At 39.5% G+C, this 13844-nt stretch overlaps 1 protein-coding gene across 7 annotated transcripts in view; it reads left to right on the top strand.

Moving 5' to 3' along the window:
• CR2 (complement C3d receptor 2) overlaps positions 1 to 11120 on the top strand; it is a 36397-nt gene extending 25277 nt beyond the window's left edge. For 6 of the 7 annotated variants that reach the window (XM_073217006.1, XM_073217005.1, XM_073217004.1 and 3 more), the window contains 2 exons: positions 8750 to 8855; positions 10473 to 11120. In XM_073217006.1, coding sequence (XP_073073107.1) covers positions 8750 to 8840 — 91 coding nt within the window. In that variant the 3' untranslated portion in view covers positions 8841 to 8855; positions 10473 to 11120. Of the gene's footprint in view, positions 1 to 8749; positions 8856 to 10456 lie in introns of all 7 variants that reach the window. The other variant, XM_073217000.1, reaches the window with a different exon arrangement.
• The last annotated feature ends 2724 nt before the right edge of the window (positions 11121 to 13844 follow it).

Here is a 13844-nt window from a genome sequence, read left to right as displayed (position 1 = left end):
CTTATACTCCACATATAAGTGAAATCTTTTTGTACTTGTCTTTCTTCTCCTGGCTTATTTCACTGAGCATAATACCCTCTAGGTCCATCCATGTTGTTGCAAATGATAGGATTTGTTTTCTTCTTATGGCTGAGTAATATTCCATTGTGTCTATGTACCACATCTTCTTTATCCATTCATCTACTGATGGACACTTAGGTTGCTTCCATTTCTTGGCTATTGTAAATAGTGCTACGATAAACGTAGGGGTGCATCTGTCTTTTTCAAACTGGGCTGCTGCATTCTTAGGGTGAATTCCTAGAAGTGGGATTCCTGGGTCAAATGGTATTTCTATTTTGAGCTTTCTGAGGAACCTCCATACTGCTTTCCACAATGGTTGAACCAATTTACATTCCCACCAGCAGTGTAGGAGGGTTCCCCTTTCTCCACAACCTCGCCAGCATTTGTTGTTTGTCTTTTGGACAGTGGCAATCCTTACTGGTGTGACGAGATATCTCATTGTGGTTTTTAATTTGCATTTCTCTGATGACAAGCGATGTGGAGCAACTTTTCTTGTGCCTGTTGGCCATCTGAATTTCTTCTTTGGAGAACTGTCTGTTCAGCAACTCTGCCCATTTTTTAATTGGATTATTTGCTTTTTGTTTGTTGAGGCATGTGAGCTCTTTATATATTTTGGATGTTTGTTTGTTGAGGTGTGTGAGCTCTTTATATATTGGATGTCAACCCTTTATCAAATCTGTCATTTATGAATATATTCTCCCATACTGTAGGATGCCTTTTTGTTCTATTGATGGTGTCCTTTGCTGCACAGAAGCTTTTCAGCTTGATATAGTCCCACTTGTTCATTTTTGCTTTTGTTTTCCTTGTCTGGGGAGACATGTTCATGAAGAAGTCACTCATGTTTATGCCCAAGAGATTTTTGCCTATGTTTTTTTCTAAGAGTTTTATGGTTTCATGGCTTACATTCAGGTCTTTGATCCATTTCGAATTTACTTTTTTGTATGGGGTTAGACAATGTTCCAGTTTCATTCTCTTACATGTAGCTGTCCAGTTTTGCCAACACCAGCTGTTGAAGAGGCTGTAATTCCCCCATTGTATGTCCATGGCTCCTTTGTCATATATTAATTAACCATGTATATTTGGGTTAATGTCTAGAGTCTCTATTCTGTTCCACTGGTCTGTGGCTCTGTTCTTGTGCCAGTACCAAATTGTCTTGATTACTGTGGCTTTGTAGTAGAGCTTGAAGTTGGGGAGCGAGATCCTACCCACTTTATTCTTCCTTCTCAGGGTTGCTTTGGCTATTTGGGGTCTATGGTGGTTCCATGTGAATTTTAGAACAATTTGTTCCAGTTCGTTGAAGAATGCTGTTGGTAATTTGATAGGGATTGCATTGAATCTATAGATTGCTTTGGGCAGGATGGCCATTTTGACAATATTAATTCTTCCTAGTCAGGAGCATGGGATGAGTTTCCATTTGTTAGTTTCCTCTTTAATTTCTCTTAAGTGTGTCTTGTAGTTTTCAGGGTATAGGTCTTTCACTTCTTTGGTTAGGTTTATTCCTAGGTATTTTATTCTTTTTGATGCAATTGTGAATAGAATTGTTTCCCTGATTTCTCTTTCTATTAGTTCATTGTTAGTGTATAGGAAAGCCTCAGCTTTCTGTGTATTAATTTTGTATCCTGCAACTTTGCTGTATTCTGATATTAGTTCTAGTAGTTTTGGAGTGGAGTCTTTAGGGTTTTTTATATACAATATCATGTCATCTGCAAATAGTGACAGTTTGACTTCTTCTTTACCGATCTGGATTCCTTGTATTTCTTTGTTTTGTCTAATTGTTGTGGCTAGGACCTCCAGTACTATGTTGTATAACAGTGGGGAGAGTGGGCATCCCTGTCTTGTTCCCGATCTTAGAGGAAAAGCTTTCAGCTTCTCATTGTTCTATATGATGTTGGCTGTGGGTTTATCATATATGGCCTTTATTATGTTGAGGTACTTGCCCTCTATACCCATTTTGCTGAAAGTTTTTATCATGAATGGATGTTGTATTTTGTCAAATGCTTATTCAGCGTCTATGGAGATGATCGTGTGATTTTTGTCCTTATTTTTGTTTATGTGGTGGATGATGTTGATGGATTTTCGAATGTTGTACCATCCTTGCATCCCTGAGATGAATCCCACTTGGTCATGGTGTATGATCCTCTTGATGTATTTTTGAGTTCAGTTTGCTAATATTTTGTTGAGTATTTTTACATCTATGTTCATCAGGGTTATTGGTCTGTAATTTTCTTTTTTGGTAGGGTCTTTGCCTGGTTTTGGTATTAGGGTGATGCTGGCTTCATAGAATCAATCTGTAAATATTCCCTTCTCTTCTATTTTTTGGAAAACTTTAAGGAGAATGAGTGTTATGCCTTCTCTGTATGTCTGATAAAACTCTGCTGTAAATCCATCTGGCCCAGGAGTTTTGCTCTTAGGTAGTTTTTTTATTACCGCTTCAATTTTGTTGCTGGTAATTGGTCTGTTTAGATTTTCTGTTTCTTCCTTGGTCAGTCTTGGAAGGTTGTATTTTTCTAGGAAGTTGTGCATTTCTTCTAGGTTTTCCAGCTTCTTAGCATATAGGTTTTCATAGTAGTCTCTAATAATTCTTTATATTTCTGTGGGGTCCATCATGATTTTTTCTTTCTCATTCCTGATTCTGTTGATGTATGTAGATTCTCTTTTTCTCTTAATAAGTCTGGATAGAGGCTTATCCATTTTGTTTATTTTGTCAAAGAACCAGCTCTTGGTTTCATTGATTTTTTCTATTTAATCTTCTCAATTTTATTTATTTCTTCTCTGATCTTTATTATGTCCCTCCTTCTGCTGACTTGGCCTCATTTGTTCTTCTTTTTCCAGTTTCAATAATTGTGATGTTAGACTATTCATTTGGGATTGTTCTTCCTTCTTCAAGGATCACTATATACTTTCCTCTTAAGACTGCTTTCACTGCATCCCACAGAAGTTGGGGCTTTGTGTTGTTGTTGTCATTTGTTTCCATATATTCCTTGATCTATATTTTAATTTGTTTTTTGATCCATTGATTATTTAGGAGCATGTTGTTAAGCCTCCATGTGTTTGTGAGCCTTTTTGTTTTCTTTGTAGAATTTATTTCTAGTTTTATATCTTTGTGGTCTGAAAAGTTGGTTGGTAGAATTTCAATATTTTGGAATTTACTGAGGCTCTTTTTATGACCTAGTATGTGGTCTATTCTGGAGAATGTTCCATGTGCACTTGAGAAGAATGCGTGTCCTGTTGCTTTTGGGTGTAGAGTTCTATAGATGTCTATAAGGTCCATCTGTTCTAGTGTGTTGTTCAGTGCCTCTGTGTCCTTATTTTCTGCCTAGTGGATCTGTCCTTTGGAGTGAGTGGTGTGTTGAAGTCTCTTAATATAAATGCGTTGCCTTCTATTTCCTCCTTTAATTCCGTTAGTATTTGTTTCACATATGTTGATGCTCCTGCATTGGGTACATATATATTTATAATGGTTATATCCTCTTGTTGGACTGACCCCTTTATCATTATGTAATGTCCTTCTTTATCTCTTGTGACTTTCTTTGTTTTGAAGTCTATTTTGTCTGATACTAGTATTGCAACACCTGCTTTTTCCTCCTTGTTGTTTGCATGAAATATCTTTTTCTATCCCTTGACTTTTAGTCTGTGCATGTCTTTGGGTTTGAGGTGAGTCTCTTGTAAGCAGTGTATAGATGGGTCTTGCTTTTTTATCCATTCTATTACTCTGTGTCTTTTGATTGGTGCATTCAGTCCATTTACATTTAGGGTGATTATTGAAAGATATGTACTTATTGTCATTGCAGGCTTTAGGTTCGTGATTACCAAAGGTTCAAGGTTAGCTTCTTTACTATCTTACTGTCTAACTTAACTCACTTATTGAGCTATTATAAACACAGTCTGATGATTCTTTATTTCTCTCCCTTCTTATTCCTCCTCCTCCATTCTTTATATGTTAGGTGTTTTATTTTGTGCTCTTTTGTGTTTCCTTTGACTGCTTTTGTGGGTAGTTGATTTTATTTTTTGCTTTTAGTTAGTATTTGATTGTTCTGCTTTCTTTGCTGTGATTTTATTTTTTCTGGTGACATCTATTTGGCATTAGGAGTGCTCCCATCTAGAGCAGTCCCTCAAAAATACCCTGTAGAGGTGGTTTGTGGGAGGCAAATTCCCTCAACTTTTGCTTGTCTGGGAATTGTTCAATCCCTCCTTCATATTTAAATGATAATCGTGCTGGATACAGTATTCTTGGTTCAAGGCCCTTCTGTTTCATTGCATTAAATATATCATGCCATTCTCTTCTGACCTGTAAGGTTTCTATTGAGAAGTCTGATGATAGCCTGATGAGTTTTCCTTTATAGGTGACCTTTTTTCTCTCTCTGGCTGCCTTTAATACTCTGTCCTTGTCCTTGATCTTTGCCATTTCAACTATTATGTGTCTTAGTGTTGTCCTCCTTGGGTCCCTTGTGTTGGGAGTTCTGTGTGCTTCTGTGGTTTGAGCGACTACTTCCTCCCCCAGTCTGGGGAAGTTTTCAGCAATTATTTCTTCAAATACCCTTTTTCTCTCTTCTTCTTCTTCTGGTACCCCTATAATTCAAATATTGTTCCATTTGGATTTTTCACACAGCTCTCTCAGTATTCTTTCATTCCTGGAGATCCTTTTCTCTCTCTCTGTGTCAGCTTCTCTGTGTTCCTGTTCTCTGATTTCTATTCCATTAACAGCCTCTTGCACCTCATCCAGTCTGCTCTTAAGTCCTTCCAGAGATTGTTTTATTTCTGTGTTCTCCCTCCTTAGCTCTTGCATATTTCTCTCTAAGTCCATCAGCATAGTTATGACCTTTATTTTGAATTCTTTCTCAGGAAGATTGGTTAAGTCTATCTCCCCAGGTTCCCTCTCAGGGGAGGATGTCTGTGTGATTCTGGTCTGGATCAAATTCTTCTGCCTTTTCATGGCAATAGAGGTGGTCGTAGGCAGTTGGCGCGTGTGTCAGCTGGGAGAACGGAGTCCCTTCCCGCTTGCTCCTCACCTTCCTCTCCTGGGAGAGCAGCGACCCCTAGTGGCTTGTGCTGGGCAGCTGCATGCAGATGGGGTCTCTGATTCTTGCCTGGGCCACTTTGGAGGAAGTTCTGCAGGGCTGCTGTGGGCATGGCTGGTCTCAAGCGGCTGCTCTACTATGGTGGGGCCGCGCCAGAGAGGAAATGGGCGGAAGGTTGTTTATCGCCATGAGGGGCCTCAAAGTTGCGCTGCTGCCCAGGGGGTTAGGGCTCCTGGAGTTCCCCTGGATTCCCAGCTGCTGAGCTGAGTGTGCCAGGATGCTTCCGTCCAGCTGCGAGGCTCCTGTCCCTTTAAGACTTTCAAAAAGCACTCGCTTTTCCTTTGTCCCAGGAGCGCCGGCTGCGGGGATCCGCTCGCAGGTTTTACTGTCCCATTTCCCTACTATCCAGCACCCCACACACTGTGTGTCTGTACTCTCAGTGTGGATGGCTGGGGCTGGGTGTTTAGCAGTCCTGGGCTCCCTCTCCCTCCCCGCTCCGACTCCTCTCCTCCCACCAGGGAGCTGGGGTAGGGGTGGCACTCGGGTCCCACTGGGCCGTGGCTTGTATCTTACCCCCTTCATGAGGCTCTGGGTTCTCACAGATGTAGATGTAGCCTGGCTGTTGTCCTGTGTCTTCTGGTCTCTATTTTAAGAATAGTTGCATTTGTTGTATTTTCAAAAATATATATGGTTTTGGGAGGAAATTTCCGCTGCCGTACTCATGCCGCCATCTTGGCTCTGCCTCTGTGTTTTATTTTTTATCTATTAACTTTTCAAAGCATCTGACCCCATAATGTTGCCCTGGTGGGCTGTGTGATATTTAATGGGGACACAAATCAAATCATCAGTATTTGGGAATGTTGATCTGAAAAAGTTCCGTAGAGGAGGAGATGTTTCAGGTGAGCCTCAAGACAAGGCAAGAAAGATATTCCAGGTAGAAAAGTATTCCAGGTAAAAGGAATAGTTTGAGTAAAGCCCAAGAAGCTTGTCATTCCATCAAAATTAGGAGAACTACGTAAGCAACATGACGAAATAGTGTGCATGAGGGTGGCTGAAGGGGAAGGTGGCTTAGATTTAGGTGTAGGAATGGCATTAAAGAGCCCTCTCACACATGAACCTTGTGGAAATTATGGAATATTCCGATATGTGCAAAGGGCATATTTTCAACAATGATACCAGTGGTTGTCAGCCTGACAATGTTCATATGTATAAGTTCTTGAGTCTCCATACATGTGAAAGAGGATAATCAGGTGACTTCAGGTAACTTCCAGTGGGGGGTGACCAAGTCATGACAGCCCAAACATGTCATCCAAAAGCTGCAGTAACATTACTTTAATGCGCCAAGTCAGCTGCACCTGTTATTTAGTGGACTACCAGGGCCACCTGGCCACGTTGTTCAGAGCTCTATGGTGTCCATAGGCAGCAGTGAAGGGGTACATTGAAACCATGCAGTGATGGCACCTATGAGGCTGAGTAGTTTGTTCTAGGCTGGAGGAGCCGAAGGGTTTTTTTGGCCTGAGCCACTTGCAAGGGTCTGCAGAGGATGCACCACATAATCCTGGGTTGGTGAATGATTCTGGGGAAACAGCCTCCTCTGACCAAGTAAGATTGGGAAAGACTGAATGCTATATTTTTCTCATGGAGAGTCACAGTGACCATGAGAATATTTAAACTCCTACCCTAAAGAAGTCTGTTTCATTTTTCTTTTTGGAAAAATAAAAAAACACGGAGTTTCCCAAACTAATTAGACTGCAGAACTTTTTCTCATGTAATGCCTTAAGCATCCCACAGAACTGATGTTTCCACCTGCCGTTGCTGGGGAGACCTAGAAAGGTGGTCAGGAGCTAGATTCTCAAAGCCTGGTAGGCCATGAGGAGGGCTTGGTGCTTATTCTGTCAGATCTCAAGCAAGGAGATAATAGTTGAGATCTGTATTTTCAAAAGAAGGGGCAGGATTGGGCTCTCAACTGAAGCAGCAGCAGCAAGGATCAAAAGGATGGAACAGATTTAAGAGGTAACTTCACGACTAAGAAGATAGGATTTCCAGGACGTAAGCGACTTGCTGAATGCGACAAAGCATGACTCCTGTGGAGGTCCCTGGATGGATCCAGTGGTTCCCCAACACAGGAGAGGGGCAGGTTTGTGGGGGGAGATGCTGGATTCAGGTCTGACCTGTTCCTCTGAGGCACCCATGGTGTAAGACTCCAGAGAGAGGCCACACTCAGGCCGGTGACAATTAAGTCACAACTGAAACCTCGGACCAAAAGGACATAAAAGATAAGAATAGGGATGAAAACAGATCTCAGAAGGATGGGAAAGCTTAAAAGGCAAGAGGGACAGGATCAGTCAGAGATGGGAGGAAAACCAGGAGAGCAGTTTCTCAGAATCCAGGAGAGGTAAGGTGCCCGAGAAAATAAAAATAGGGATGTCAGTTGGATGGCTTTCCTCACCGGAAGTTAGAAGATAATTTTAGCCACAAGTAATTAGAAGTTTAAGTAAACAGAAAATGTGGTCTCTATATCTTTCCTTCACGTTACTAAATATGCTATCAGAGCATTGCATGTATAGGAAAAGTTGTAAGCTTTGAGAATGCCTACAAGCTCAAATAATTTATGATGTTCCAGTCAGATGATAAAGTTTGCTAATATGATTATATCAAATACTGTTTTTAAGTGCCTCAATTGATACTGAACCAAACATATATGTTAAACTAAATTCCTAAGCATCACTCATTTGTTTTATTTCCATTTATAACTGACTTCAGTTTATTTTCTAATAGTTGGTACAGACATTTGAGTTGCCTTAAATACTTTCTGTAAATGAGAGGAGTAAACAGTCACTTAAAAATGGATGTCTAGCAACAAAACTAAAAAATTTTAAAGCCATCCAAACATTTTAAGGAGAGACTATGCTATTCTTTTGTAGTCATGTAAGATATTTTAACAAAACCGAAGTCCCACATTGACCTAAAAATTACTATTTTATAGTATCCTTAATGTATCTTTCTATAAGATGACTTTTTATATATGGTAGTGAGTGATATGCTATAAGGAACTTAGCAATAATCTTTCTTCCCCAGTAATCTTGTTAATACTTTATTTCAGAGTTTTTCACAATAGCATCATCACATTATTATCCTCTGCCAATTTTGGCAAAGTGGTTTTAGAAGGACAGGAAAGTATGTGTTTTCAAAGAGTAAAAGTAAACACGTCCTCTAAAAAATCATTTAAACTTTTAGTGCTATATGACTATGTAAGGATCTTGAATTAGACACCAAATCTAAAAATTCCCTTTTAAGTTAGATTGAAAGATTGTGTCCCAAAAAGGCAAAAGTATGATTACATTCTAAAATAAAAGCTTCTTTTTTCTTTTTTTCAAACTGGAATTTGTGGATATTAATCATTAAAAGTCCTGGATCTGAGATAAAGCTGACTAATATCTTCTGACTTGGACACCTACAAGCCTAGCAGTTTATTTATTTTTATTGCCGTTTCCAAAAAATGGTGGTCAAAGTGATTATTTCATAGCATACTAAGGATGATAAAATGAAATCCCCCATGAAAAATATTGACCATGTGTTGGGAATTAGGGAAAGTAAACAACTGCTACATCTTTATAGTAACCATGGCCAATGAGTAAAGATTTTACTCTTTCCTTCCTTCTTCCATTTAGCAATTATTATACAAACACAAGCCCTAAGGAAGATCGTCACTTTGAAATACAAGAAATATATCCTATTGATCCATACAACCCAGCAAGCTAATCAGAAGACAAACTGGTATCTAACAGAATTTAAATATTCGTATTAATTTATATGTCAAAATGTCTTCCATTTATATCTATCAGTAAGCATAGTACTAAATAGGTATGGTTCTATTGCACAAGTCTGTAGTAACCATGCATAGAAGTTGTTCATTTACCTACTTCATATTGCCAACTAATGCCGACTCAACAAATATTTAAACAGCAAAAATAAATAATAAGATGATAAGCATTATGGAGAAAAATAAGACAGGAAAAAGGGATAGATAGGACAGGGTAGTTAGAAGGGAAGTTCTCACTTCTCACTAAGAAAATGGCCTTTGAGCAAAGACTAGAGAGTGAAGTAAGGAGCTAGCCACGAGTGGGAAGAACATTCCAGAAAGAAAGAACAGTAAATGCAAGGACCGAAAGTGGTATGTCTGCTGAGTGGGAAGCGTAGCAAGGAGAAAGTGGCAGAGATGAAATCAGAGAGGTCGGGGAGGAAGGGGAGGATAACCGATCATACTGAGTATGCCAGGTCATTGCAATGGGCTTGCTGTCCATTCTGAGATGGGAACCGCTGGAAGAGCAGATAAGTAGAGTAGTGACAAGAGTAAGACGGAAACTCAAGAGAAATTTATTTTAAGAATGGAGAAATAGCAGCTATGCCACTATTCCTATATGCTGATGGGAATGATCCAGTTGGAGAGGGGAGAAGATGGCAGGGAAGGAAAGAAGGAATTGCTGGAGCCACATGTGGTTAAGCTGGAGGAACAGGAGCTAGTGCTCAAGCAGGAGAGTCGACCTGAGCTAGGACGTGGCTTAATACCAGGAGAGAAGACAGGATATGGGTGCAGATGAAGATGGGTGGGGAGCTGTGGTGGGCAGTGCATGTGTGCAAGTTCTCTTCTGCTGATTCTGTTTTCTCTGCGAGCAGAAAGCAAAACATCAGCTGAGAGGGAGATTGGCCAAGGAAAGGTTAGAGATTTAAGGAGAAGGCATTACGTAGTCACCACGAGAGTCAAATACTGAATGACAGGGAATATAGAAAGGTTTCAGGATCAGTAACTGGCAAAGGTATAATTCAAGCTCAAATCTGACTTCAAATTGCTTTTTTCTTACAAAATCTACAAAATATAAATAGAGAATCCACCTCTACCCTCTTGGAACTTATATTAATAAGAGGAATAAGATATATACAGGTCATGGCACCACAAACAAGATACAGAAAACTGCTGTGACATTTGAGGAACAAAAGGGTACTTAGAGCTGGTGAATCATAGGAAAAGGGAAGAGAAGAACAAGGGAGCACAAGACTGTTCAGTGCAAACCAGGGGGCTCTAGAGTAAAGTGATTATATAAATGTTTGTTGAGTGAATATGTGAATAAGAATTGGACTATGGCTTCAGGTTCTCCTTCATTTATTTTTATTCCTATTTATTGATTATAAAACTTAATTATGCCATGCACCATATGTTATCTGAAGAAGGGCCTCTTAATAGAATGACAGCTTCTAATAGGCTTGATGCTTTGTTGGTTATAGCACTTATAACTGGTATCAACGATACGAGAGAAGGTTAAAACTCATTATTTAAACTTCAAGTTATACCATTGCTATTTATGCTGCTTCCTCAACAGCAATTATCTATTTCAGCACGCACTGTTGTTTGGAAGCCAACTGAACACTGGTTGGAAAGAAACCATTCTAATATCAGCAAGTCTTTTTGTATGGCCTCAGCATCAATGAAATGATTTCATAAGCTATAACTCCTATATGCACTATTCTCAAGCAGAACAAAGAAATTTGCTTGTTGATAAAGAAGAAAGCCCAGTTTCACTGCCACATGTTCTTCAAGGACTTTTTGAAGCCTCATCTGTGATGTGCCTGGAGCCAGGCATGGCTATAAACTTACATAACTGAAAGTGTCATCTTTTTAAGGAAGGCACTAAAAGGACCTACCCTCATATCTAAACTCTTCTTCTGTTTGTAATCAACATACTCACTGTTACCATATAATTTTGCCTACAGTGTAGATTTAATTATTTAAGCAAAGTATAAAGCATATTTCCACTTGGTTTGAGTTCTCACATTATATATCTTGCCTTTCCATAATCACTCAGTCATTCTAATTTGCACAGTGTTTTTTTAAATTATGGGAGTCAAGTTCCAATTGTTAAGTCTTGGTGTCTAATTCAAGATTTGGATGTTTCCCTGGCAATTTTGTCAGAAGCTCTAGTTGCTTGTAAAATCATTTAACTATGTATATTAGTCATTCAAATAAATTTTATACTGAAAAAGAAACTTGCCTTATATGACATTTTTCTGGAGTCAATGAACTCTTGAATAACAAACAGAGTCTTAGAATTTTTTAGAGTTCCTGACTTAACATGTAGGCATTCTGGGTCCTGACACTTTGTCCTTTTAGCCAGACTGTCAACCCCTAAACCCCATTTCCTTCTCCTTGAGACATTCTCTTCTGTATGGTGAGGGTCCATCCAACACCTTCCCCCACCCCTCATCCTCTCCCAGCACACTCTAAAGCCACTATCAGTTTTCTCTGTTCCAGCACTTAAACTGTTGAGAAAATGAAACCTTGTGTCTGGTTACCACAAATATACCCTCCCCATCTTCTCCAAGACTATGTGTGCAGATTGACATCTTTTGTTTTTTTTTTAATTGTGGTAAAAAAACCATATGACATAAAACTTACCATCTTAACCATTTTTAAGTGTGGAGTTCAGAAGCATTAAGTATATTTACATTGTTCAGCATATCTCCAGAACTTTTTCATCTTACAGAATTGAAACACTATCGCAATGAACAATCATTCCACATTCCTCTCTCCCTACAGCACCTGGCAGCCACCATTCTACTTTCCTATGAATTTCACAAATTTAGGTGCCTCATTAAGTGGAACCACACAATATTTGTGTTTTTGTGACTGGCTTCACTTAGCATAGTGTCCTCAAGATTCATCCATGTTGTAGCATGTGACAGAATGTCTTCCCTTTTCCAGGCTGAATAGCATTTCATTGCATGTTATACAATTCAGTGTATCCATTCATCTCTTGATGGACATTTGGGTTGTTTTCACCTCATGGCCATTGTGAACAATGCCGGTATGAACATGGGCATACAAATATCTCTTCAAGACATTGTTTTCAATTCTTTTGGATAAATCTCCAGAAGTGGGATGCTGTTCAGCATCTTTTATTCATTCACAGCCAGTACCATTTCTCTTTCTTTAAATTGCCTGTTCATTGACCCTGAAGCCATCTAGTCTACCTTCAGCTTTATTCCCTTTCCTTCTCTTCGAAGATGATGAAAACATCACAGAGTAATATCTCAACTTCTCCCCACCTCCTCCAAGCTTATCTATATGCACTCCTCTGTATCCTCATTTACACCTGCCACATCTCACAGACTATACTGTTCTCTTCATCTCTGTTTCTTCCAGGACATTGCTCCGTCAGTTACACACTCTCTCACCACTAGGTCCTTCTTTTCACCTACAAATTTGCCCACACCAGTGCCCACTCAGTTGCAAGTGATAGAAATCCACACTAGTTTAGACCAAAAAGGGACTTTACTGTATCACATGACAGAAAGAGCCAAGAGTGCAGCTGGCTTTAGTCAAAATGGAAATTAAATATTCAAATAACATCCTCAGGAATCCTACCACCTAGTCTTCTTTTCCTTGCTTGCGTCATTCTGTGGTAGACGATCCCTGAAAACTGGCAAAATATTTGCTGACAATGCCAAGTGCACATCTTGCCAGCTTGGCATTCCAGCATAAAGAACTTTTCTTGTCCAATAACTCCATCAAAACTCCCTTCATCAGCCCAGTTTGTCCAAATAGAGTCACACGTCCCAAATGAATCAGTTCTAGGGCCAGGGCAGTAAAATACGCAGATGACAAAGTCTAAGCTGCCTGCTCAGGCTTGGTGTTGGGGGGTAGGATTGATCTACCGTGATGGTTCTCAAGTGGGGCAGTCCTGTCCCCCTAGAGGACATTTGGCAATATCTGTAGCTGTTTTTGGTTATTACAATTGGAGGAGGGGGTTGCCACTGGCATCTAGAGGATAGAGGCCAGAGATGCTGCCAAAGAGCCTGCAGTGCACAGAGCAGCCTCCATAACAAAGTATCTGGTTCAAACGCCAGTAGTGTGGTTGAGAAGCCATGGTCTATCTGAACCACATGGAACTATGGGATAGAGGGGGTTTCTCAGAGGACAAGTCAAGTCACCGATTCCAGAGGAAGGGACCCAGTTAAAGCAATGAATATCTACCATACCCTCCAAATGAAAACAAATCCTCTCCCAAACCAGCCATGTGTCTCTTTAAACTACTTCCCTTCTCTCTACCACCAAATTTTCTGAAAAAGTGGTTGACGTTAGCTGTCAATCATTTCATTCAGTCAAGAAATAGCCACGTAAATCCTTCTGTAGGCTAAGCAATGTTTTAGGTCATGGGCTATAATAGTAATGAATGGACATGTCTTCATATAGCTTTTATATTAGTGAGGAAAGATGGAATAAACATATTGCCAGTTGGTAATAAAATGAAAAATGATAAATAAAACTTTTAAATTATATGAAGCAGGAAAAGAGGAAAGGAAGTTCTGAAAGATGTGCAGTTGTAAAAATAGTGGCCAAGGAAGGCTTTGTTCAGAAGTTCACATATGAGCAAAAGAACTCAAGGAGAATAAAGAGGTTTCTATGCAGAAAGGTATCTGGTTAGAAAGTGTTTTAAGCAAAAAGAACATTTGAATAAAAGAAAAAGAAAATAAAAATAGAACTATTACAAGATTTAGAGGTTCCTCTGGATATTTATCTGAAGAAGAGAGAATGGATAAGCTCAAGAAGGACTTCAACAAAGAAACAGAAGATCTAAAAAGGAATCAGTCAGAGATGATAAATACAATGAGAGAGAAAAAATACATTAGAGGGAACTAACAGCAGATTAGAGGCAGAAGACAGAGCGGCAACTTAGAAGACAGTAATGGAACACACTCAAGCTGAACAGC

The sequence above is a fragment of the Manis javanica genome, chromosome 11, assembly GCF_040802235.1.
Source record: "Manis javanica isolate MJ-LG chromosome 11, MJ_LKY, whole genome shotgun sequence".
In the NCBI taxonomy this organism is placed as follows: Eukaryota; Metazoa; Chordata; class Mammalia; order Pholidota; family Manidae; genus Manis; species Manis javanica.
Note: the sequence above shows the minus strand (reverse complement) of the source record. Positions and strands in the feature narration are given on the sequence as shown.